The sequence below is a fragment of the Aulostomus chinensis genome, chromosome 21 (genome assembly GCF_037954235.1).
Source record: "Aulostomus chinensis isolate RoL2024-O1b breed Wild chromosome 21, RoL_Achi_v1.0, whole genome shotgun sequence".
NCBI classification, from domain to species: domain Eukaryota; kingdom Metazoa; phylum Chordata; class Actinopteri; order Syngnathiformes; family Aulostomidae; genus Aulostomus; species Aulostomus chinensis.
Genome location: NC_141340.1, coordinates 6942167 through 6966585, shown reverse-complemented (window position 1 = coordinate 6966585; position 24419 = coordinate 6942167). Strand labels below are relative to the sequence as shown.

Below are 24419 nucleotides of genomic sequence, written 5' to 3'. Positions count from 1 at the left end.
TTGTTTTCTGTCTTAACTCTCTTCAACATTTCAAGACCTTTGCAATATCAGGAAGTGTTCTACAGACTGACAAAGTTGGGCATCTTCCCCATTAAAGGTGGACATCTGTCAGCGTGTGACGTTTCAGTTGCAGTTTTCCATTAAAGCAGGAGGCTCTTGGCCTTGGTGGAGGTCTGCATCCTCTGAGTATCTCGCTGTTTATGAATTAGTTAAGTGGTTTGTCATTGCCTCAGTGTGGTATTTGGTATCAATTCATTTAAAAAAAAAAGTGCTGCCAAAGTTGAGTTCTGCCTTTTATTTAAAGCTTGTGTGTAGCAGCCAGGCGACGACGTTTCTGTCCCAGTTAAAATGAACAGAAATGAACTCCGCTTTTTTTACCTGCTCAGGTGAGGCCCCAACTCTTACTCCCAGCAGTGCTGCCCCTTCTCAGTCTCCCACAGATGTTTTGTGATTCGGTATTGCCCTCTTGTGGTTTCATTTGGGCTTGCAGTTTATAGGAGAACTGCTGATGTGAGGCTTGAAAATTATCTCATCAGTTGTGGTTAGTGCTGTAGCACTCAGCCAGATACGCAGTGTCCTCTGTGGCTCTTCAGATAGATTCTCTAATATGTAAATATAATTTTATAAAATTGCATTGCAACAGAAAAGCTGTCTGAAGATGGGAAGACGTGGGCAGCAAGGATTCTTCAAATTAAGGGATAGAAAGGAAAAACTCAGGTCAAGATATTGTTCATTTATTAGAATTCCTCTTTCAGCAACGGTAATCTCAGGCGGTCTGTCACAGTAACAGGTGCAAAAGGGTTACGTGTTGTCAGACATTTTAAAATCAAAGGGAAAACATTCTTATATTTCCTGTTTCCCACCATTTGTGTGCTCCGGTGAGCTCCTGACCCTTATAGCAAAGCTCCTCTTTCTACTAGAGGATACCGAGCGCTCACACCAACACGGATTTAAAACAAAAACAAAAAACCAAAACAAAAAATCCTTTCCTTCCTCCATCCTGGCAGCCGTCGCCTTGACAGACATGCCAGAGCATCGCTCTTTGGTCTGAAGAACAGAGTCAAACACACAAACAAGCAGGTCCTAAGCTTTCCTGGAAAAGCCAAAGGGATTGGCATTTCCAAAATAGCAGAGAAATCGCTAGAATAAGAGAAAATGCGATGGACTTCCTTCTATTGTTCCAGCGGGAAGTCATAATAAACAGCGTCAGCTTTTTTCTGCTGTGATAGCCAAACAATCTCATGAACAATTTGACTGACTTTGCACTTCGACAGAAAGATTATAAAATTAACATAATGCAAATTGTGTAATGAAACTAATCCCCCCCCCCAACACACACTCTCACACACACACACACACACACGCACAAATAAAATGTTTGCACAAATATGTTGGCGAATTTAATCACAGCAAGCTGATTAAGAAGGGGGGGGGGGGCTCGCTAAGCCCTCTCTTTTCTGTCAGGATCACAAATCCAATTTGATGTGCCAATAATTCGATTTGCTGTATTCCATTTAGCTCATTGTAGCGATGGATTCATCATATCTCCCGCCACCTCCTTCTCCTGGCTGCTGCAGAGCATGATCGCTGTGTGGGCTGCAGCGTTAGTCATCCAGGTTGGTGGATGAACAGAACAAGTGGCTCAGGTGGGTGGTGGTGGTGCTGCTGCTGCTGCCCTCACTCTGGATGGCAGAGAGGCCTCGAAAACAAAGAGCAATCCCTCTGAGATGAGATGCTGGGAGAGAGAGCAACGCTTCTCAATGCAGGAATTCAGACATCAGCGTGTTGTGGGGCGGCTAGCAGGGCAGGCGAGGCGGTTCATCGTTCCGCCCCGGTTTTAACGCGTTTGAGAGGAATTGATCGAGTTTGAAATTTTGCATTATTCCATCATTCACCATAAATATTTACCTGTCTACATTCACTTCACCTCTACTATTAGCTTTTGAATCTTGCTGAACTCCGAGCGTCATACTTACAAAAACTGTTCTACTTTGAGTACATTTCAGAGCGTGAAGAAACTGAATCGGTACTTGTATTTTGCACAACTATCCTTACTTCTACTAAAGTAAAGAACACGTCACCACCTCTGTCACTGATATTTCTTGTAAATCCCGGAAATGTTGTAGCCCTTTAAGATCAAGTAAAAATATAAAACATGTCGATGTAAAAAAAAAACTAAAAAAAAATCTGCAAAAACCCACACAAACTTGATTCCTTTTAGATAAAATATATACAAGAAAAGTGGGTAGAGTTACATTATTTTATATTTTGCTCATGACAAATTACATCAAAGTCAAATATTTGATTGTCTGACGTATTTCACAAAGTTCCAGAGATTCACATTAGTACCTGATGCTGCCAGACAAAGTCATGAATGAGTGAGCAACACAACCACTGGCCAGATATACAGATAACACCTAACATACAAAAATAAATCATTATATATATATATAAAAAAGAAAGGATTCATACGGCTATAGTGTGTGTGTGTGTGTGTGTGTGTGTGTGTGTGTTTTATCCTGTTTTGAGACTCTAACACCATGAAAAACTAACATAAGGCTGTGCAAAACTGGAGCTTTTCACTGACAAGTTTGATGCGACACGGTGTCGTTTGCTCACTGCAACGCTGCCCATTCAGAATTTGAGTTCGTGTTCAAAGAGAGCAAGCAGCAAAAGACAGGCCCAGCCCAGCAGGAGACCCAGGTTCTGCAGCAGAAACAGGAGACAGGGCCTGCTGGTCTTCACTCGACTCATCTCAGGAAGCTGAGGACAGACGGGACAATTGTTAATATTCCATACAAAGACTGGACCCTGCAGGGACTCTCATGATACAAATAAACTGGGATGTACCAGCACGTGAACTTCTAAACCATACAGGGGTGCGTGTCTTAGTCCTCAAAACTGTTATTTCTTCACCCTCTTTCAATGTAAGCTGCTTTTTTTTTTTTTGGAATGTTTTCAACTGAAATAACGACACCTCTTTAAAGGTTTCTCTTACCATTTCTACCAGGGACAAATAGAGGAAAATGCCAGCCGTAACAGCAAAGATCCACTGCTGCACTTCCATCTCTGCGGAGACAAACAGTCCAATGTAGAGGCCCATGAAGGCTGTCAGAGCGCTGAGAAAGTTCATGAGCACAGCGATCTTTACGGAGAGTCCAGAGCTGAGCAACACCGCAAAGTCCCCTGGGAGACACAAGCAGATAAGTCGGTCGGTCAAACACGGTACTCTCTGGAAAACGCTCGCTAAAGTATTCGCTGCAAAACTCTCACCCATCTCGTGCGGAATCTCGTGGCACAGGATGGCCACGGTTGTCGCCATGCCAGTTTCGGCTGACGAGGAGAAGGCGGCACCGACCACCAGGCCGTCTGCAAAGTTATGAAGGCTGTCTCCCACAATTACCATCACGGCCAGCAGAGGAACCCCTTGTCCTGGCAACACAAAGGGCCGTGACAGTTTCTGTCATGTCAGGCGACTAATTACTAAGTAACTGCCATTCATCGGTGCTGGGGAGCTCTTATAGAAGGGGCTTACTCTTTTGTAAAGGTCCCCTTGTGTCTGTGTGTTCAGGGGACGTTTCCAGACACTCCAAGTCCTCCACTGGCCCCTACGGGATACAGATCTTTTTTTTTTATGATTCTAATGTAAAACAAAAGTAGAATACCAACACAATAGGATAGAAAAGTGCACATAAAAACAAAATTTGTTGCCTCTTCAGGACCCGTCTTGGTGTCCGAAACCTTCTATTTTCGAGTGCGTGTATTCAAAATGACATGCATTATTCAACACAAGCGTGAAGTGCTTTCTCAATGATCCAGTACTGCAGCATCCTACACGCCCTGATCCTTTACTCCCTCGCACACCTCTCCTCACTTCCTGTTATATAAGAGCAGTTCCGGAAAATGGATTTCTGTTCAATTGTTTTCAGTCCAAAATGAATTCAGCGAGAGTCACAACGTATTCACAAATAGATTTTTTTTTTTTTGTCATTAGCTCTTTGTTTTCCTTCGTGTCCGTGGGTGTTCCTTAAATGTTATCTGTTTTCAAGTCGTGCCCATGAATAATTCCTACTACTTGGTGTCAAATGAAGTTGTTTGCTTTGAAAGCTGTTGATAAAGTGCTGCAACAATGAACTATTTCGTAGGATAACCCAGAGGTTAATAGCTATTTCCAGCGACTAAAACCCCTCGGGATTCATGAAAATAAGCTGTGTTGAACAAAGCTGATGACACGTAGCTGTTCTGTTCAGCATGATCATCATCTTCACATATGAACACCTCCTTTATGAAATTTCTGAAACGTAAGTGCTCTGCTGGATGTGCTAAGCTAACGTTATGCTTTGCACAAGCAGATGCAACTTCTACATCAACTAGCTTTTTTAGCCACTTGTTAGCAACCGTTAGCTCTATTTTAAGACCCCCTATGATACCATTTGGATTGTATTTTGCTGAAAGAAAAATTGTTGTCTTTAGCATCAACGTTGCATCATCAAATAAAACGTGGTTTGTATGCTGACAGCTACATCAATCTACCCTACACACTACTTAATCCTCTCTTGCAGTACGTTTTTAAGACACAGAAACAATTTGACAGTTACAAGCACTCGTGTTTTATTTCGTGGAGGGATATTAAAATGTCTTACACCTGTGTTAACCACAGACCTAATTTCAGATATTTAACCAAAAATCCCATAGACTTTAAGATGACGGAACAGGACGTTCAAAAATGCAAACTTACTTACTGCATTTCAGGCCTCTTACCTACACCTAACCCATCTGCGCAGATGTCACGAATTAATCTCTGTTGACTGTAGTAATTGTATAATATTCAACCAAAGTATCAATTGAACTGCTGCCAAAGAGAATATTTCTAATATTCTTTATTGTACACAGTCATTTGTTCCCCCTTGTCTACTTATCGCATTGTACATGGCACTGCTTTGGATATTTGACTGCAGAACATCCAGGAACTGCTGTGCCACAGTCCCTGTGGTCTGTTCTATCACTGAGTAAATGACAGAAATGCAGACAGGAAAATCTGAGTTTCCCGCCAAGTCTGAGTGGGTAGGAATGAACCTCACCAGCTGTATAGTGGAGATGGACTTTCCCCTCTGGGACTGACCATTACAGTTGAGCTCGGAGGGTAGATCACCGGAATGACCCTGTAAGAACGATGTGTCAGAGCAAACTTGCTTCTTTAATGGAAACTTTGATAGTTAAAAGTCTGACTATGTAAAGAAAATCAGCAACAAACAACCTATTCCTTTCTAACACTATGGGTTTAGAACATCACAAGCCATTTAAATACTGCATTTTATTTGACGTTGGCTTCAGCAGAGATCCACGGTGTTTGGCTGCACCTCTACTTTTGTTTGCGCATTTGTGTCTGATGGATTTTTTTTTTCAAAAACTGTTTAACTAATTTAAATGATAATTCAGATGAAACATCAATCCATCAGTCTATCTATCCATCCATTCATTTTACCTCTTATCCTGTTAAGGGTCGCGGGGGGCTGGAGCCTATCCCAGCAACCTTCAGGCGAGAGGCGGGGTTCACCCTGGACAGGTCACCAGTCCATCACAGGGCCAACACAGAGACAAACAACCATTCACACTCACAGCCACACCTACGGTCAATTTAGAGTATCAGTCAGCCTCGTCCCCTCTTGATGTCTTTGGACGGTGGGAAGAAGCCGGAGTGCTAACCCCTGTACCAACGTGCCGCCGAAGTTTAAACATATCCAACTTTGAAGTAGGTCAAAATCAAAGAGTGGATACATGTGTTTGTTTGTTTTTTAACTGTCTTTAATATTGACTGTCTTCATTAACTTGTTGGTACTTATTACATTAATAATAAGAAAAATATAGTTTCCATTACAATGTGGATGTCGGTTCTCTCTGAGTGCCCCTCCAGTCATTTCGTGGTTTAAGTCTATGACGAAACAAAACTTACATGCACGTGAGAGGGAACCAAAAAGGAGAAGATTCTCTCAATGAGGAAAAAGCCGTAGATCCCGGCGATGGTGCCCAGAACCCTCCACAGATAGTCCTTTCCTTCCGTGTAGTGCTCATCATCGGCACTGTGAGTGCTGCCATGGAGGCCCAAAACCTCCAAAGGAGGAAATTATTTGAATTAAACCCAGTGATGTTATACGCTTCCATGACAGTTGATTGACTGCAGCAGCTCGATACTGGTTCTGTACCTGCGGTATGAGGTGCAGGAGCGCGTCTCCTGAGAGCGTTCCTACTGCCAGGCCCACAAACAGTTGCAGGATGAGGGTGTATGTTTCCTGGCAGGAGTTGAAGAAGATCAGGCAAATGCCAAGCATGGAGCCCAGGGTGATGACTAGGACAGCCACGGTGCTGTAGCCGTACTCTGCAGACAGGAGACACTTTGGAGATTTTCATGTTCGAATATAAGTTACGCGGGCCTTTTCTCCAGAAAAACCAAAACTCCAATCTGAAGCTGAGTATGATACTTTGTATTTTTAATATTTTTTTATAGTCATCAACTAAAACTAAATTACTATGGTACATCTGCTTATTTTCATCACTTCATTTATCGTATTAATCATTTCCAAATCATAATCCAAAGTCCATGACTCATTCATGACTATTTCCTGACTTTTGCCAGACTCTGCTATGAGACTTTTACTCAAATGAAGTTATTTGCTGTTTGTCTTCATTTGCCAATGTCGTGTTACCTGAAATGAAACGTATGCTGTAAACAGACCTGCTAAGTCCAGGAAACTAAATGAAAAACCAGTTCATCAAGTTTAAACCTCTCCAGCTTATTTAGTTGAAACTACCGCTTAGTTGTGTGTGTGTGTGGGGGGGGGGGGGGGGGGGGTTGAAATGTCTCACTCTCAAGAGCAGTGGGTACAGATCCTCTTGTTTTCTGCTCCGCAGACTCACAGGCGTTGCCTAGCAACTGCTGAATGATGGCGGGACAGATTTGCCTGAAGTGCTCCTTCGAAATTGGCAAATGAGGATCCAGAGCAAAAATATCCACCAGCTGATTGGCTGAAAAACATACCTGATTAGATTCAAAGGGGAAGACCATTTTAGTTCAAGGCTTTTCAGATCAGTGCCTGACTACATTTGATACAAGTTTGCATCTTTTGAACTTCAATTCATTTTCACATCACCTGTGCCCAGTCTCTTCTTATTGGCCCAGTTTCATGGTTGCAACTATCCTGTAAATTCCCCGGCCCCGTCTCTGAGCTGCCAGTGCTCCGCCTCTTCCTGTCGTGAGAATGTGCCTCTTCTTCCTGTCCGACTCCAAGCTGATGAAGCAACTCCTCTGAATGTAGCAGAGAAATTTATCCTAATTTGTCCGTTACCATAACCATTTGAGTAGGATTTTAAAGCCCGCCATTGTTGTCAGATTTTGGATTGAACCAGCAACAAGAGTTAAAAACGCCTTTTTTTGAATAAACTGACGAAACAAATTTTGCGTGGCTGACCAGCTGCTTCTACCGCCGTTGTCTGCACCGATAGTCCAATATTTTGTCTTCATTTCCGCACAGCATGCAACATACTAGCTTGTCCATAATCTCAGCTTGTCCAACTGAAGGTAAGTCTTCAAAACCTCTCTTCATTTTCCACCATTTCCATTGCAGCCATGCATAATGCTCTCTATAGCGCCATCTTCTGGCGTAGCCTATTTTATTTGCTGCAGACCAGTTGGTGGGATGTGTGCATTTCTTGCTATGCGACATTTCTGCAGTTCACTTAAAATTTGCTTGACAACTGAACGGAATTACTATTACTGCGATCTCTGCTGCCCTCATGTGGCCAAAACTGCAGAGCAGTACTTTTAAAGGTTAGTATTTAGCTGTTTTGCAGCAGCACCATTTGTGGAAAACAGACATCTTTTTTTTTTTTTTAATAGTTTTTAAATGTAGAATCAGCTAAATATACTTACCAATAACCTGCAGGTTACTTGTTCGATTAAGGGACCGAAAAATGTAGTTGGTGAAGAAGGCCGGGGACGGGAGGTTCTTCCGTCTGAAACAGTGACCCTGCAGGATATGGCTGATGATGGCTGCAGCCACTTTGGGCACAGATGCCACATCAGCTCCCGGATTTTCTTTTTCATGCACGTCTTCAAGCAGACGAGCAGCATCGATGCACTGTGGGATAGAAGGTAAGATTATGATATCTGGATGTGCTTCTGGAGAGACCTTTCATATAGAAATCGCTTACTTGCAAATCAGAAGTATCTTGGCTGGAGGGGTTGTAGTGCTGGTTAATGAGCTGCAGGATACTTTCCGTTTCGCTGGATGACAGGAAGCGATTATCCTCAGCTGGGTGTAGATTGGTGAGGGCCAGAATGTAGAACTGATAGCTCCCAGCAGACGATGAGGATGAGGAATGGGAGGAGGAGGATGCAGCGCCTGGCACGCAGAGATCTTGCAAGTTAATTACATAGTACAGCAGAACAGTGGAGATCCGCCGGTAGTCTTCCTCTGTGAGATAAGCTTTCCCATCATCCTCTAGCACAGACAGAGCAAAGTCTGGAGTCAGGCACTGTAACAGGAAGAAGAGGACAAAAAGAGGACGAGTTAAGGACCTAAAGGAACATGTCGACTTCGTGAGAAATATGCGTATTTACCATCCTCCCCAGAGCCAGACAAGAAGATTAGTCCTCTGTGTGTGTATTAGGAAGTTGATGATAATGGCTGGGCAGGTTAGCATTCCTCCGTCAAAAGGCACCAAATACATGGCTGCTGCCACCAGTCATGGCCATCCCCGTTAGAAAGGATGAGGAGAATCACTTCTTGAACTTGAGCTATTTGAGGACTTTTGACGTTCGGGAACTCGTCCAACCCACTACCTTCCGATGTGCTAAGCTAACAAGTGGTCAGCTCCTGAATGCCAGTAAAGAGAAGATTATCAGTCTTCTTGACCCCGGAGGTTAATTTGTTGTCTTTATAATGCATCCATCCATGCATGCATTTACTCCACTGCTTTATATTGCAATCAAAGAAAAATAATTTCGAGACCAAAGCTGTCGAAACTGCAATCATAACATAGCGAGTGGAACTTTTCACACCGCAATGAGATTTTTGTTTTTAAATTTCAAGTCGAATTAATTTCAGATTATCTTTGAGTTATGTTTGCATTTAAAACTGTGTGGTATGCGAGTCAAAAATTGACAGATCGCAAAGTTTTGGTGGTGAATCTAAAATGTTTTCATTGGGGTTTCGTTGACTTTAGTGGGTGGGACATCAACTTATTTTGTCTGCCTGTAGCTGCCAGCTTAACTCATTAATCTACTTACTTGCAGTTGTGTCGACAATGACCTACAACCTCATTTGTGGTCACACGAGCCTCCATATTTGTCTGGCTGTGGGAAGGGAGGCAAATTAATTTCCCCAAAAGTTGGCATGAAGTTGTGAAATACCACAGAAACAATTTGATAGCGAGCTGTACACAAGCTGAATGATGATCATCTGCCTCACACAAGGGCTTGACCTTCGATTCACGTTTACTGGAAAAGAGTTGATAAAAAGCCTTTTTACTCAGAGCGTACATGTGCTGGTCTTCTTGGAAAAAGAGTGGCCTTGTGCTGCTGGTTTAATGAGTTGAGACCAATTAGACCAAAACACAGAGATACGGAGGTTTGGAGGGTGTGCTTGTTATTGAGATTTAAAAAAGGTTGCTCCCATCCCACCAGCACAAACATGTGAAGGATCTCCAACGCTTTGTTATGTCAAGGGTGGGGGGGGGGGGGGTCTAAAGGCACTCAGCGTGAATGCCCCATAAAGGTCAAGAACTTAAGCCTCCGCATTCATTCAACATTCCAGCCATAATAAGCCTGATTCTTGGGATAAGCAGGCAAGATGAAGACAACAAAAGCACTTTGGATGTTAGCTGTTTTTATTGGGATGCTTGTCTTAAAAAAAAAAAAAACAGCACAAAGAAAAAGGCACAGCTCACCTTTTCACACACATCCTGAGAGGTACCAGTCCGCTCTGCACAGTGCACCGCCTGAAGGAGCGAAGAGATCAGGATACCTATGTGGTCCTTCTGGAAATAAGGCTCATCACCTGCATCTGAGGGCAGATCCAAGGCCGTGCGTGCCTCCTGCAGGTGCCCCTGCTCCTGCCCTTTCACCTCTAGGACCCTCCCAAGAAGACAAAGAAGCAGAAAAAGGGGAGCACCCCTCCTGCTGTGCATGTTCCTACCAAGGCCGTCCCTCAAGTTCCCGGGGTTGGCTACAGGCTCGGCAGCCGACAAGAAAATGAAAACTGGGAAGAGAGTTGAGACCAGGTGAATGAACAGAGAGAAGGAAAAGCATCTAAAAGAGGAGCGGTGGATGTGGTCTTGCTGAGGGAGGCGTTAATAATGATACTCGGCCCGCCTGATTCGGTGGAAGACTCAGTGGGCAACCCTTCAACTGAACCAGCCCTTACAGTGCAGAATGGTCGGCCAAAGCCTGGGCCCCTCAGTCCACAACAAAAGGATTAGTGCAGGCAAGTGAGAGAGCACAGGGGCAGGGAGATGGGGGCATGAAGGGGCAGATTTTGGAGAAAATAATTAGTATGGAGAAAAACTACAGTGTGCAAAACCAAGCTGGTGACGAATAAAATTACTGACGAAAAAGATATAATTAAGAGAAGTATTTGCTTTAAGTCGTCGGCCCAGAGTATATTTTGAGACTCATTTACTGTATGAACATCATTTGTATTGGACAGAAGCTGATGCGATTGGGTTCATGAAGCAACAGCAGCAGCAGTGGCAATCAAATGCAAGATTTTCTGGTTCCCTGATCTCTGAGTCATCAAAGATCAAAAATACAGCGCAAACACTTTCCTCCTACACTGTACTCCCTTAAGGTCAAACCATTTGAGCGACGAGAGGTTGTTGCTGTAAAAAACAACAACAACAACGACAGCAAAAAAAAAAAAAAGAAAAAAAAACAAAGCTCTAAAACAATATCTGGAATGCAATACACATAAAAAAAAAAGCCAAGCCTACCTCGCTTCCCTCGTCACCTCTCTGCTGCGGTAACTAGGTTCGCTCGCCTCCTCCTCCGGAAGGATAAAGCGAGGTTCCAGTGGGCGTTTGGGGAGAATTCCTGAACATTGGTGTTGTTGGTAAAACCCTCCTATGGGAAGTAAGAATTGAGTAAGCTCTTGAGGATTAGCCACGACAGTCTTATGAGGCTGAGGTTGCCATGGTGATGGCTGCAACAATGAGTTGATGCGGGGGGGGGGGGGGGGGCAGCTGCCAGTAGAGGTTATTAAATGTCGGATGCGTGACAGAGCAGCATTTGGAACTTTCTCATTTGCAGCCAGCGATGAAGCAGAATGTGGTTGGATACTAGGATTATAGATGAGTCTGTACTGGGGTAGACAAAACCGCAGTTGAGGCACCTGAAAGCATTGTCAGAAATCAAAATTTCAACCGAAAAATAAAAGTGGTCGCGCATCATAAGGTCCGATAAGTGAGAGTTGCTCCCGTTGAAGCCCTCGCCACAGGAGTTCACGCAATGGTCATTGTGCATGTGCCAGAGGCGCCCTGAGGACGTACGCTGGGTTAATGTCACGACAGGGAAGCTTCTGATTTCTGCCTGAGCTGCTCTCAGCTCCGGCTGCGTCCGCGTAAACAGACGGTTTACGGTTTAATACAAGGTTGGGAAAACGGCTGTGGTGTGAGGATCTAACAAAGCCATTCAAGTGGTTTGAAACTCCTAGCTGAGTGTGAACCGGCTGCTCTTATCTTATCTGTGGCCTTTTTTTTAGCTCCATGCAAACATCTCAAGTTGTTATACCTTAAACGATAAGTGGCGGATGGAGCAGGGAAGTTTTGGAGCAGATATCTGGCTGGCTCCACCAGAAACTCTGACGTAATGGCCCGTTTTCTCTGAGGGGAGGTCGTCAGACACCGCCGATGGGCTCTGAAATGTTCATAAGTGTAAGTGTGGGTGGATGCGTGTCTGAATAAGAGAGAAATAATTCTTACCTTCTACGGTGCATCAATCATGTTCCTTAGCAGTGTCTCCTTCCATTTATTTTCTTTATAGATCAAAAACTCTGTAAGTGATTTGGTGACAGTCTCTTTTGTGTCTCTGTCCACATTACGGTACTGCATTACCCAGGCAAAAGAAGATGTGCTGCCCAAGTTCATTTTACTGAGCAAACTTGAAGCTCATTTTGTTAAGCTAACTTCAGGCTAATTTGATTAAGCTAGCAGTGCACTTTTAGCACACGCTCAGTATCTGGCATGTCTAAATTGTTCCACTGTTTATTAATAAAAGTGTGCTTTAGGGACATGTAAAAGAAGATGACTTTGAGTACAAAATAGCTTACATTTTCTATTGTACAGCAACTATACTATGAATGAACCTGTAGGTGTAGCCTACTGCTAGCTTACCTGCTATATTCTTTGTAGTTTATGAACACTGGTATATGTTAAAAAGAAGAAGGAGAAGAAGAAGAAGAAAGGCTTCATTTCTAGTGTTTTGATGGCAGCTAACCATCCAGGTGCAGTTTGAATTCTTTCAGGTCACAGGAAGTGTGAAGAAAAAGTGACGGGGGGGGGGGGGGGGGGTGGTGTCACGCCTCTTCTTCTCTCCCTGTATTTCCTGTAGTTTTACACACTTCCATGTGCCTCAATGATCCTCATCAGCTGTCTACAGGTAATCATAACACGCTCCTGCAATGTTCTTGAACTGTTACAAGAAAAACAAAGAGGCCAACGTTCTGTTGTTGATTTCTTTTGTATTTAGCATTTATTTACAGTGTCAGCTCATGGAAAAGAACAAGAAGCAGTCGTGACAGAGCCGGTTAATTGCATTAAGAAACACTTATTTTTAGTCTGCAGCTTCACCTTCACTCTTAAGAATATTCTTGGTTATACAAGTAAAAAAATATCTATACACTTACCATGAATCCAACAATCATGTGTTTTTCATCTATCTTTTATTTATATTATCTTGCCCCTTGCAGTGCAGTGCCAGTGCTTGAATTAATTATTATAGAATAATTATGAATCCTCATCTTTGATACGGTCATCTTTAAAATATGGGAACAAAAAAAATCTTTGCTCATATTGTTTGTCTATGCTTGTTCGTTATTCTCAATGTGGTCCACCAAAACTTTAGAGTCTACAGCCGCTCGAATCGGATTGTTGAAATATAAATTGTTGTCAAAGGTGATTTCTCCCAAAACAGGGATTGGTATCTGTTTACGGAAGAAGAGGAAGGCGCCAAGTCCCGCCAGGGCGATGACTACCAGCACTACGGCCACAGTGACGCCAGCAGATCCGTGCGAAGCCTTTTCAAGGCGGGGGGCTAGAGAATTGAATATGAAAGTATTACTTAAAGTTTGAAACATCATATTCAAAAAGAACCCGAGACACAATCCAATAACTTACCAAAAGTTGGGGGTTTTTCAGTCGGTACTATAACTGAAAAAGAAAAGCTCACGGTAAGCACCTGCTGAATTCACCTACGATGATGTAACAGCTCATTACAGGTACCTTTCGGAGTTTTGCAGATGTACTTGCGAATTCTGCCACAGCTGGTTGTACCCCATTGTCCAGTTTCAGAATCGATATCCACACATGATTCACCGTTTTGAATCTTTGCTTTCCAGTTGGTGAAGTCCACAACACTGTTATCGATCCACATCCACTCACCTGGAACAAAGAGGCTCATTAATACTTGAGGCTCATTAGAGAATATGATCCATAGAGATTTGACCTCAAGTTATAACCCACAATCTTTTAGATCCCTAGAAGGCCCTTCAGCAACACTTGATGTTGTTTTGAAGGGACTTGAGACATTTTTTTTTTTAGTGTCATACCTTCATATCTGGTGCTGGCATGGATTCAAAAAAAAAGAAATACAACGCTTCTTATTCTTATTTAAAGGAATCAGATTCTCACCACTGTGGGATTCATACATTCCGATCCAGAAGAACTTGGTCTCATCCTGTAAAATCTCCACGTTTTGTTGAATAAATTGACTTTCCTGAGCGTCCTCGATACTCACCAGAGCCGCACCTGACAAACAGAATACTGTTAGATTTGTTTTTTTTCAATGCAGTTTTTTGTTGTTTTCTTTTTAGTTTGTTTATTCAGATAACGTACCAATTTTTAGACATTCAACTGAGGCTTGGGCCCAACTTTTCATCACTGTGCTGAAAATATAACAATAGCCTCTGAAAGGTATCCAGTTTGTTGTCCTCTTGCTTTCAGGACAGTTGCCAGGGAGCTGCGGGGGCAGGGTGGGGGCTAAATCTGGAAGGAGACAGGAGATTTCAAAGTCGTGTAGCTGATCACTGTTTTTTTTAAGAGATGGAAGAGTGGGATTTTCTTACCTGACGAAGTCTTGCAGAGAGAATAATGGGTGTCGGTACACGGTGCCGTCTTCCAGCTTCTGTCCATGTCCATATACACACAGCCGTAGTTGTGCTCAGGCTCACCTGTTCCCCATTTGGTATAAGACAAACGCCAGTTATCCACCCACTGGAACCGCCCACCAGTCTGGGAAGAAGACCTTGCAGTAAGGAAAAGTATGTGCAGAACTGGAAGTTGAACCTTATCGTGTCTCTGGTCCTTACCACGTTGTTGTTGAGGCCGATCCACACCGACTCATTGTGTTTGGAGATCAGCAGCGTGATGTACGCATGGGTCGCAGGGTTCAAGATGCTGGCCAGTTCCGCATCATCAGCTTGACACTGCCTCCTCGCCTCGTCCCACCGCATCTTCTGAGTCACCAGTTTGTAGGAGTCGTTGCCGAATTTGGAGAAGGTCTTTGGTGACACGGTGGTGGGTGGGAGGACAATCTGAGAATCTTTGCAAATAGGTCCCATCAGCGGTCAGCAAAAGTCTCTGATTCTCCTCAGCGTCACGGCAAGGTGTGATGAAGTGGTTGAATCTCATGTCACTCACCAACGTTCCGTTTACAGATGAAGCTGTTCTCTGCGTTACAATCGTCCACCTTCCAGAATCCGATGTGTTTGTCGGGGCTGCGCACTATAAGTACACAGTCAAGAACCTAAACCCCCCCCCCAAAAAAAAGTATATTTCAGTCACGACTGGTTTGGACAAAAACAAGCAAACAAAATGCTTTGAAAATTGCAGAACATTTTGTCACTTCCCCCAAGGAGGCGACGTTTGTCTGTCAGCAGGATTACACAAAGACTATGAGGCGGATTTTTGCCAAAATTGCTGGAGAGGTGCAGGCTGGGTCAAGGAAAAAAATAAAAAAAACCTTTAAGTTTTTGATAAGATTAGTAACAGCACCATCTGGTGGCAAAAGTTCTCCTTCTAGTGGGTCAACCAGATCAATCTCAGTGTGGGCGGAATCACCACAAGAACATGGTGAAGGGGAAGCCATTTCGTTAGATTGTGATATCCTGGTGACGTTTCTTGATGTTTCTCCACCGAACTCAACACACTGGAACTCCAGACGGTCAGAACTTTCTGAAACTTCGCACATTGGATGAGAATCCCAACCTACAATCTACAAGCTGAATTTAAGTCACAGCTCCATCTAGTCCTCCCGGTGGGTGCGAGGAAGCCGTATTTGTTTCGCAATTAACGCATTGGCCTGCTTCTTCATGCATAATCCAAATATCAGGCTTTAAGACGCCGAGAGGAACATTCAACAATAGCGTGTGGAAGGGAATCATCAGAGCCGGAAGACAGCGCTGAAGAGGACAGACATGACAGCTGATCACCAGTGAACATTATACACTGACGGAGGAGTCACGGTTGTCACCATCGAACCTGACTATGCTGTTGTTTTGTAGATAATTACAAGTCAGAAAGAAAGTCTGTCACTTCAACGTGGTTTTTGATGAGCGAGGCAATACTATTTACATGGATGAGTGTCGCATTCAAAGAGACAGAGTGAGACAGACAAGGTATTGGATAAAGGAGCTGAAATAACCTCAGTGATGAAGTAATAACGTCCAGGCGACGATATCGGGTGTCCTTTGGCCCAGTTGGTGTACGTTATACCTTTACCATCCGTCCAGACAAAGTGCATCTCCCAGTTGACGTCATTCATGCCGATCCACAAGTCATTTTTGAATCTCAATATCTGTGTTGTCACGAAAGCTAGAAAGAACAAGTAGTGTTTTATTTACACGAGATTCCACCACCAAGAGCATTAGCTACATGTTGTAACATTTGTTCTTCTCACACGCACACACGCACACCTTGCTCATGCACGTTGGTGATAGAAACCAGATTTCCTCCCTGGTTTTTGCAGTATGTCCTGGCATCCTGCCAATTCTTTTTCTCTTCCACAAATTTGTAACACTGTGTAAACAAGATGAAGTTGCAGTGAGTGCAATAAAATAACAAACAAAGAGATAGTGGACGACGAGTGTTAACCTTGCTGAAAATACAGCAGAGCGGATGTAACTACATCTGAGGACTCGACCTAAACCTTGAAATGATATATTCTTACCTTTCCTCGGAAAGCTAACCATTCCGGGGCACATCCTCCTTTAGGAACAGGTGTGGGGGCCACTGTTGCGTTGACATAATCACTGCTTCTTTTGCAAATAGAAGGTAGCTCAAGACCGCAGTTTATATCATTCCAGAAGCCTTGGTGTTCACAGAAAATAAGAATAAATACATTTGAATGAATCGTTTGCTCAGGTTGGGTAATAGTGGTGTCGCTGCCGTGAGGCTCACCCATGCTCTTGTATATCGTCACGCAGTTTTCGTCATTATTGGCGAAGTTAGGCTCATTGCGTTCCCACGCAGTGTAAGTTACAGGGGTGTCATCCACCCAGCTGGACACAGAAAGAATATCATGAACAAGATGTCAGTCGTCATTTTATTAAAAAATGCTTCCAATATGTGTATTTTAAAATGTCAAACAAGATTTCGAAATGTTCCTACCTGAAGGATTTGTCTAAGTTCACTGTCATGCCAATGTAGTACTGGTCCGACGAGCCTTTCGCTATCTTTTGGAACACAACAAGAGAAACATTCAATCACATAAGTATGTCACTGAAAACCCGCGTGTTGCCACTTCCACATGAAGTGTCAAAGCGATGAGAAAACTGTACATTTCTCACCTTTCTCCACAGGTATTTCCTCTCGCTCTCCCCTGTGATAACTACGAGGTCACCAAAGCGTTCCCTGCAGAAGCTCCGTGCAGCTGCCATTGGAAGGCGGTCGTTGTTGATGAAATACTGGGAGTCGTTATAAATGAGCCAGCCGTCCTTTGTCTTGTTGTACACTGTACAGGAAACAATCCCGTTTTATTGTCGATAAATATTTTGGTTTTAAATTGTTTTTATTTGCAGATGAATGGAGCACAATGATTAACCTTCCAAATTCCACACAAGCTTAACTTTCTATCACAGCCTGGGCAGATTATTATGCGAATCAATCCATTCAATCAGTCTGTGGACATTTATGAATAGATACCATGTTTATGACCACATTTTGGACTTGGTTTGGATCATCTTGTTAGTGTAGAAAGACCATAGATGACCACTGAATTGTTATTCTGTCTCTGGAAATCAATTAAAGGAAATGTTTAGCCTGATCACTCATGTTTTCTTTAAAGAGCGGTCCCCAAACTTGGGAAGCCCGCCAGGTTGTGTAACACCCGTGAACCTTACCTGGTACAACTGGGGAAGGCTCAGGTTTGGGAGTCACGCCTGGAAGTACAAGTACAGGCTAAATGAATCATCTCAACAGCAGGAGCACATTTCAACATGACCGTTTTTTTGCACAGATGTGGGATGGAGATCCACGCTACCTTTGCGTATCTGGCAGATCCAGTCCTGGTAGGTCTCACAGTGACGATCATTCCAGTGCCGCCCGTAGTAGTTCTGGACTTCTGCGCAATGTTCTTGGTCATTGTGGTTGTTTGGTTCCCCGTAGCCCCAGTTCTCAAATTCAAACTAGGTCACAGTTGTTGTTGTTTTTTTTCAGGAATATACGTAATTAGGTGTAAGTTGAGTATAAAAGTCATTCAAAATCATTCTGTGACGATGATGAAAATCCATACCGGTGAATCATCGCTCCAGACGAAACCTTTATCAGTGCCCAGGAAGTTGAGGCCAATCCAGGCTGGGTCTGAGGCATGAAACCTTTAGGACGGTAAAAACAGATTTATTGACTACTTGAACGCTGACTAGCATGATAGGAATTTTGATATATATATCATGTATTTTTATATTTTAGCAGGTTACATACGGAGCATTGTTCAGGTCACTCTCACTGTGTATGCTTATAAGGTCCCCGCCAATCGCCCTGCAGAAGTCCTTTGCTTCAAACCAAGTCTTCTTAAACTCCATGTTTTTTCTGTAAAGCTAGCAAACAAACAAACAAACAAACAAGGAAAATAAAACAGTTCAGTATCCAAATAAAAGCAGAGATTTAGTACGAGTTCTGTTTGTCCCCTACTTTGTAGCAGACGTTCCGCTGGCCTGCTGGGGTCCACCCATCGGCGCAGCTCAGGGCCGGAGTGGTAGGTGGAATTGTGGTCGTCTGTACATCCTCCGCAATCCTTTTGCATATATACTTCTCCTTGTTGCTACAGCTGACCACATCCCATAATCCAGAAAACACCCCTGTAGTCATAGCTACGCATCCTTGTCTTCTGTCTTTTATTAAACATGATGGAAGAAATGGGAAGAGATGAACACTATCATAGTCACAACTAAGCAGATGATGTCACTTCTGTTCGGGTGCAAGGTATAACGACGTGTCTTCACCTGGCATTCCCACATTGAAATGGGTGAATGTGACTTTTCTCCTGGTGGACCACTTGAACATGTGAATGTCGTCTCTGTTGGAAAGTCCTGTCCAGAAATACTTCTCAGGTCTCAAACCCACTAAACTGACCAAGAAGGCGTTCTCATATCTGCAGGGAAGCATAATAAAAGAAAGTTATAGCTTAACAAACATTTTGAAGTTTCAAAATGCATTTAAAAACGCTTTTGGTATACCTGTCACCCACGTCTACCAGGTACTCCCCAGCCTGTGAGCACGCCTGCTGTGCCTCGTCAAAGGTTTTGCTCTCAGCTCCAACTCTATAGCAATGGGAGCCAAACCTGACTGAGCCCTTGAGACGGTTTGGGGGGGGGGGGGGGGTACAATGAGGTAAATGCGCAGAAGTTTAATGATCAAACGTCAACAAAAAGGACATGACGTCACTCACCATTTTGCATCCAGGGTTGACTTCCTCATGGTCGCCTTCAGCCAATTTGGTGGAGGCTTTCTTCTTACAGATGTACCCAAAGGCCTTCTCACACATATGATCTGCCCACTTCCCATACTGTTATGGTTGATACACAGATTGTTACCATAAGCACTTCAATCAAACCTTTCCCTGAACTACCCCCGCACCTCTGGACAGTGATGGGTGCCACCCAGAGACGGACACATCTTGAATGTATGAACTAATATGAGAAAAGTTTCTTGCTCTTTCCAGTTTTTCGGGCATCTTCTCTATTGTTTGCCATCAGTTGCTTTTAGATTCAAGTTAAATTTACACGGCTGGCTTTTTCTGTGTTCTGGAGTCGCAACAAAGTCATGCAGGAGGGAAAAGACACCATTTGTGAGTACTTGAGATGAAGAATACACGCTTTGGGTGAAATATCCCTTTGAAGGCAGTGTGTGGCAAAGATGGCAGCATCAGCTTGCTGATTACAAAGTCGCTTGTGAGCTGTTTGTGGTAACGTTACACTGATACATGCAGCAGAACCTGTAGCTACAACAGTTGATTAGGCTACTGTCACTGAGCGTCAAATGAAACACAAAAGAGTTTCCGGAGCAACCTCAATTAGAGTATTTATTTCTAATAACAGCATCGTTTAAGCTGGACCGGTCAAATGTATTTAAAATCAAAAATTAAAAGGATAATTTGCCTTTAACTTAGAAACCAAAAGCTCCAGCTGACATGACGATCAAAGGAAAACGGCCGTGTAGCTTGCATGTCAGCTCATCATTTCCATATTTTAAATAATTATCCATATTTATACCCTGCACTCATTTCGTACAGATATAAAAGTTTTGTGAAAGTCGATTTCAGAAAAATTTTGATCTAGACAGAAATTAAAATTCCTGCTTTTCAAATGAATGGAATCTAAGTCAAAAGTACACACACTGCACTCGCTCTGAGGCAAATACAAATCCTCAAGTACTGGCTGTCCCTCGCTGGTGTTACCTTCCCACCGATGAGGACACAATCCTCCTGGAGGTTGGAGGCGTGAGATGGCTCGTCTAGCTTCCACTGGGTGAAGACCACGGGGGAACGATCGGACCATTCAAACAGCATCTGGTGCCTCTGGTCGTTCAAACCGATCCACAGGTTATCTGTCGGCACTGACGTTGTGGAACGCATAGAGATGAGAGTGTGTTCAGTTTGCTTATTCCGTAAGAGCACTGCTGAAAAAACAAACAAACAATGAATCCGTGGATAAAAACTTACAGTATCCAGACTGAGATAAGATGAAGCTCTGCTCCTCTATATTATGAATGCTGGCCAAGTCTCCTCCTTCTTTGTTGCAGGCAGTCAGTGCATCCCTCCACATCTTCTTGGTCCTGTCCACGTAGTAACAGTTTCCAGCATACGGGACCCAGTGGTTGGGGCAGAAGATGGGCTGGTCTTTGCCTGCAGAGAGAGACCACGTGTGCTGAGACCGTATTTAATTGTTTATACTGAAAATGATGTAGATTCTGATTCTGTTACTTGGTGGTGGGGGAGGAGTAGCAAGGCTTCCTTTGCGACATATATATCCAAGCTTCTTGGTGCAGGCACTGCTCTCCCATTTTGAAGCTTTCACAGCATTCATGGTGCCACAGTTGAGGCCGGGATCTGATGAGGGATGACCTGGGGGAAACACACATCTGCGTATTAAGCTATGGGGTTGATAATTTGGAAGTAAAAAAACTGACATACTGCACTTCTTTACCTGGGGCCCAGTTTAAATATCTGAATGGGTTCCCATTGGTCCACTGCCATCCACTGTCAAAGTCTAAGCTGTTCAATCCGATCCACAGAGATATTCCCAAATTACTGGTCAGTCCTGTGTATTGCAGTAAAATTAATATGCAATAAGTACACACACTGTCATGTGGATCTGACACTAGATTGTCTTTGTACCTGAAATATACGCCTGCTCATGGAGCTCAATGATGCTGAGGAGGTCGGCGCCCTGCTGCTGGCAGCTCTGTCGGGCCTGATACCAGGTCAAAACCGACTGTACATTCCTCTGGTACTGAACCCCTGTAACCGGGTCTGTGTCCCAGTCTGAGGATGCTGGATTAGGGTAATAAAGATATGATGTATACTTTATAAGAAGAATATCAACAAGGAGGGCCTCAGTTATGATAAAATGTCTTTTCCCATCCCTTTCCTGGCTCTGCTGTAAAGCTGGGTGAGCTGGAAGACGAGTCAGTGAGGAGAGGAAAACATACAGTGCTGTGTTGACAAGTCATGAGAGGAAGTGTTGTTGTTCTGGGGGACAGGGGGGACAGGGGGGGGGGGGGGGGGGTCAAAAACCAGACCTGTCAGCACTGACCTCTTCTCACTGATAGCAAATTACAGCCAAAACACCAGACTTCATGGTGATACAAGAGATGCTGACCATTATAAAAGACCTCTCTCGCCTACCTCCAGTGGGACAAAAGCCCCACTTTTTGTCTTTATCGTAGTCTTTAACCGTGGCACACCACAGCTGTCCATCAGAGCGACCATCCTTCGTGCACTCCGAGTACCACTTATCCGCATACTTGAATGGGAACTGACACGGGATTCCGAATGAGTTGCCCCCGATCGTGAAAATTTCTGAGGAGATCAAATTGATCAGTAACACGTCAGTAACACGTCATACATGTAGACCACGCTACCCATATGTGGTTGTGCAACAGGTGCATGAATCTGCCACTCCCATAACAGCCTCCTCCGTCCTCTTTCAGACATCTTGATCCATGATTTCTCTTCTCCTCTTGGGTTAGGGTTACCTCTAGATAACACTAACCAAGCTGCGTCATTTTTGGACATTTTCATTATTTTTTTTGGACACATTTTTATAGTGACAGTACCTATTAATGTGGGATATATTGCAGAACCTGTTATTAATGCATACAAAAATACTGTGTGTCTGAGGTGGTTTTTGTAGGGGGAAAAAAAAAAATTAAATTAAAAAAAAAAATTATATATATATATATATATATATATATATATATATATAATAAAAAATATATATAATAATCAAATCCCATCCTCTTCACATTGGAGCCCATACTTAGTGCTTGTGTGCTGCAGGCTCGGCGTTTCTACGTCACACTTGTGCATTCTCAACATTGGACCAGAATTGGCTTCCTAAATATTTGTGATGTCACAAATGCTCATAGGCCAGCCTCTTAGTCTGTGGCAATGAAACATCTACCCGAATGTTAATAAACTAGAACCAGATTCGATGAGTGCAGACCCATATTGATCCTCCTCAAATGAAACAAGGTTTTTTTTAATTGTTCCATGTTCCAACCCTCTACCAATATTCATTTAAAGAGGCACGCAGGATTGGAATAATCCCACTGAGAACACTTCTTCTCTCCGTTCTATTAATTACGGATACCCTAAAATCCTCTGTGGTTCATGCTAAGCCCAAGATTCATCAAAAAGTCATGATAACAATAGAAAAGCTCTTAGAACTTCAATTTCACAAGTAAAAACGTGGTATATTAGAGGCACAGAAATATGCGTCGATGGTCTGGTTCCGAATAACTTTCAAACTACAACTGTTCCTTTGTCTAGAAAATGGTATTCTCGGTCCTTTATTGAAGCAAATGTGTATGCTTGTTGAAATGTTGTTGTTTTTTTTTGTCTGTAGAATGAAAACACTTGTCAACCACCTCCACTGAGAAGAGATTCTGCACTTTGCTTCTGAAAGACATTTCGGCCATTCGTTTGCACGTAGGAGCGAGTCTTACCTTGATACCCCTTTGAACAAATATCACGCCTGGTGCCAAATATCCTCCAGCGGCTCCAGAGCCCTGAGCCTTGGTAAATCATAATGTTCCTCTCATTTCTGTTGCCCCAGTTGAAGTGCAGGTCCTTCCCTTTTAGGCCAAAGAGCGTATCGTTCTTGCACTGCCAATGCTGGAGCTCACTGCTCTCGTCACATTCATAGAGGATCACCTTCACCCAGTCTTTTATCTCTGTGGCCCCCAGACAAAGGTTGAGGGACAGACTCAAGAGACGCGACTCAGAGGCCCAGCGAAACTGCTGTGCTTTGGCGAGAAGATCACAGGGGGCCACCGTGATGGAGGTGGGGCTCTCCACCTTAACGCACTTGTTGTGGTTCTCATTATAGATCAGGAAGGAGCCGGTGTCTGGAGCAGAAAAAAAAGGGCTTTAACTGGAGATGTCTGAATTATTACATGAACAAAACTTTATCATTTGCAGTTTCTGTCGATCATAGCCAAGCTAACCAGATGTAAATGTACATACCTATGTCAGCAGTGATGCAGAGAACGTGCAGGAGACCGAGGAGCACAGCAAGTTTTGAGCAGGGTAGCATGTTTGAGGTGGATAGAGAGATGCCCAGTCACGAGAGATGGGCTCCGGTGTCTGCTAGGTTTTGTGACATAGAGCAACAATGACACAGACGCATGCTGCTTTCCTTCCTTAATCATCCTTGATGGATATCCTGTCACATGGGTTGGTCAAACGACAGCAATGTAAATGTGCTTCCACAGAATTCCTCGTAGAGGCGAGGAGGGCGGGAAGTGGGGAACAAGCAATTACAGTACATTTTACTGCTGAATGAGGAACTGAAAGTCAATATAGACAGTTTGAAGAAAACTCTTTATTTATCACGTGCTTTTTCTCAGAGAATAGCCGTCATGTTGAGACAATGGAGTTTGAAGAAAAGACCCCAAAAAAAAGACCTTTGTGCTGGATTTGACTGTTATAAATAGCACTTAAGACGGCCCGTGGAGCTAAATCTGTACCTGGATCCTCAACCTTCATGATTCATGATGCGAGTCTGTATTTCCGATGTTAGGTGAGTCTTATCAAGAATATACCAGTTTCACAAGCAGACAGGCGTAAATGGGCTTTGCTGATGTGAGGGGTTTTTACAGGACCCCAAGGAGGTCTGGCTGGCTTGGACGGAGGAGTGCAGCGATGATACACGTCAATAGAAAGACAGGACAAGAGGAAATCCTGCTTCCTACAGGGGAAGTGAGTTGAGATCTGACCTGCTTTGCCTCAAAAAAATGCAGGGATGCCCTGCAATGTTGCTCAGACAATTGGGATCCCAATCATACTTGTCAAATATCAGTGGTTTGTCTGGGAAGTCTGTAGGTGCTTTCACTTAGTAGTTTTCCCCGTAAGTGGAATGCACAGGGGATTCTGGGTTTCAAACCACAAGGAGGAACTACATGCAAAGAGAAAATGTGAAGTGAGCAATGAA

At 43.5% G+C, this 24419-nt stretch overlaps 2 protein-coding genes across 6 annotated transcripts; both read right to left on the bottom strand.

The window, feature by feature from the left end:
- Positions 1 to 719: 719 nt before the first annotated feature.
- On the bottom strand, positions 720 to 12516 carry LOC147241503 (zinc transporter ZIP12-like). Of its 5 annotated transcripts, XM_086190978.1 has the most exons (15): positions 12385 to 12405; positions 11783 to 11908; positions 10987 to 11116; positions 9946 to 10256; positions 8209 to 8532; positions 7928 to 8135; positions 7149 to 7303; positions 6865 to 7036; positions 6204 to 6376; positions 5954 to 6109; positions 5082 to 5162; positions 3536 to 3608; positions 3274 to 3432; positions 2999 to 3186; positions 720 to 2763 (listed from the first exon to the last, which is right to left on the bottom strand). In XM_086190978.1, exons 4-15 carry the CDS (start codon positions 10183 to 10185, stop codon positions 2635 to 2637), a joined length of 2058 nt encoding a protein of 685 aa, XP_086047104.1. In that variant the 5' UTR covers positions 10186 to 10256; positions 10987 to 11116; positions 11783 to 11908; positions 12385 to 12405; the 3' UTR covers positions 720 to 2634. The 5 variants fall into 5 exon arrangements, with proteins under 5 accessions (XP_086047104.1, XP_086047105.1, XP_086047106.1 ...); XM_086190979.1 differs by lacking the exon at positions 11783 to 11908 and having other exon boundaries at positions 12385 to 12516; XM_086190980.1 differs by lacking the exons at positions 11783 to 11908; positions 12385 to 12405 and having other exon boundaries at positions 10987 to 11211.
- Positions 12517 to 12754: 238 nt separating this feature from the next.
- mrc1a (mannose receptor, C type 1a) lies at positions 12755 to 23667 on the bottom strand. The gene is made up of 30 exons (XM_086190976.1): positions 23453 to 23667; positions 22933 to 23334; positions 21611 to 21784; positions 21101 to 21256; positions 20910 to 21023; positions 20687 to 20827; positions 20426 to 20608; positions 20162 to 20319; positions 19154 to 19270; positions 18942 to 19057; positions 18708 to 18856; positions 18397 to 18596; positions 18187 to 18302; positions 17999 to 18080; positions 17747 to 17891; positions 17607 to 17645; positions 17055 to 17218; positions 16876 to 16940; positions 16666 to 16766; positions 16436 to 16575; positions 16182 to 16284; positions 15911 to 16080; positions 14908 to 15013; positions 14577 to 14809; positions 14334 to 14499; positions 14104 to 14253; positions 13900 to 14016; positions 13492 to 13650; positions 13387 to 13419; positions 12755 to 13303 (listed from the first exon to the last, which is right to left on the bottom strand). Exons 1-30 carry the CDS (start codon positions 23520 to 23522, stop codon positions 13071 to 13073), a joined length of 4302 nt encoding a protein of 1433 aa, XP_086047102.1. The 5' UTR covers positions 23523 to 23667; the 3' UTR covers positions 12755 to 13070.
- Between the last annotated feature and the right edge of the window lie 752 nt (positions 23668 to 24419).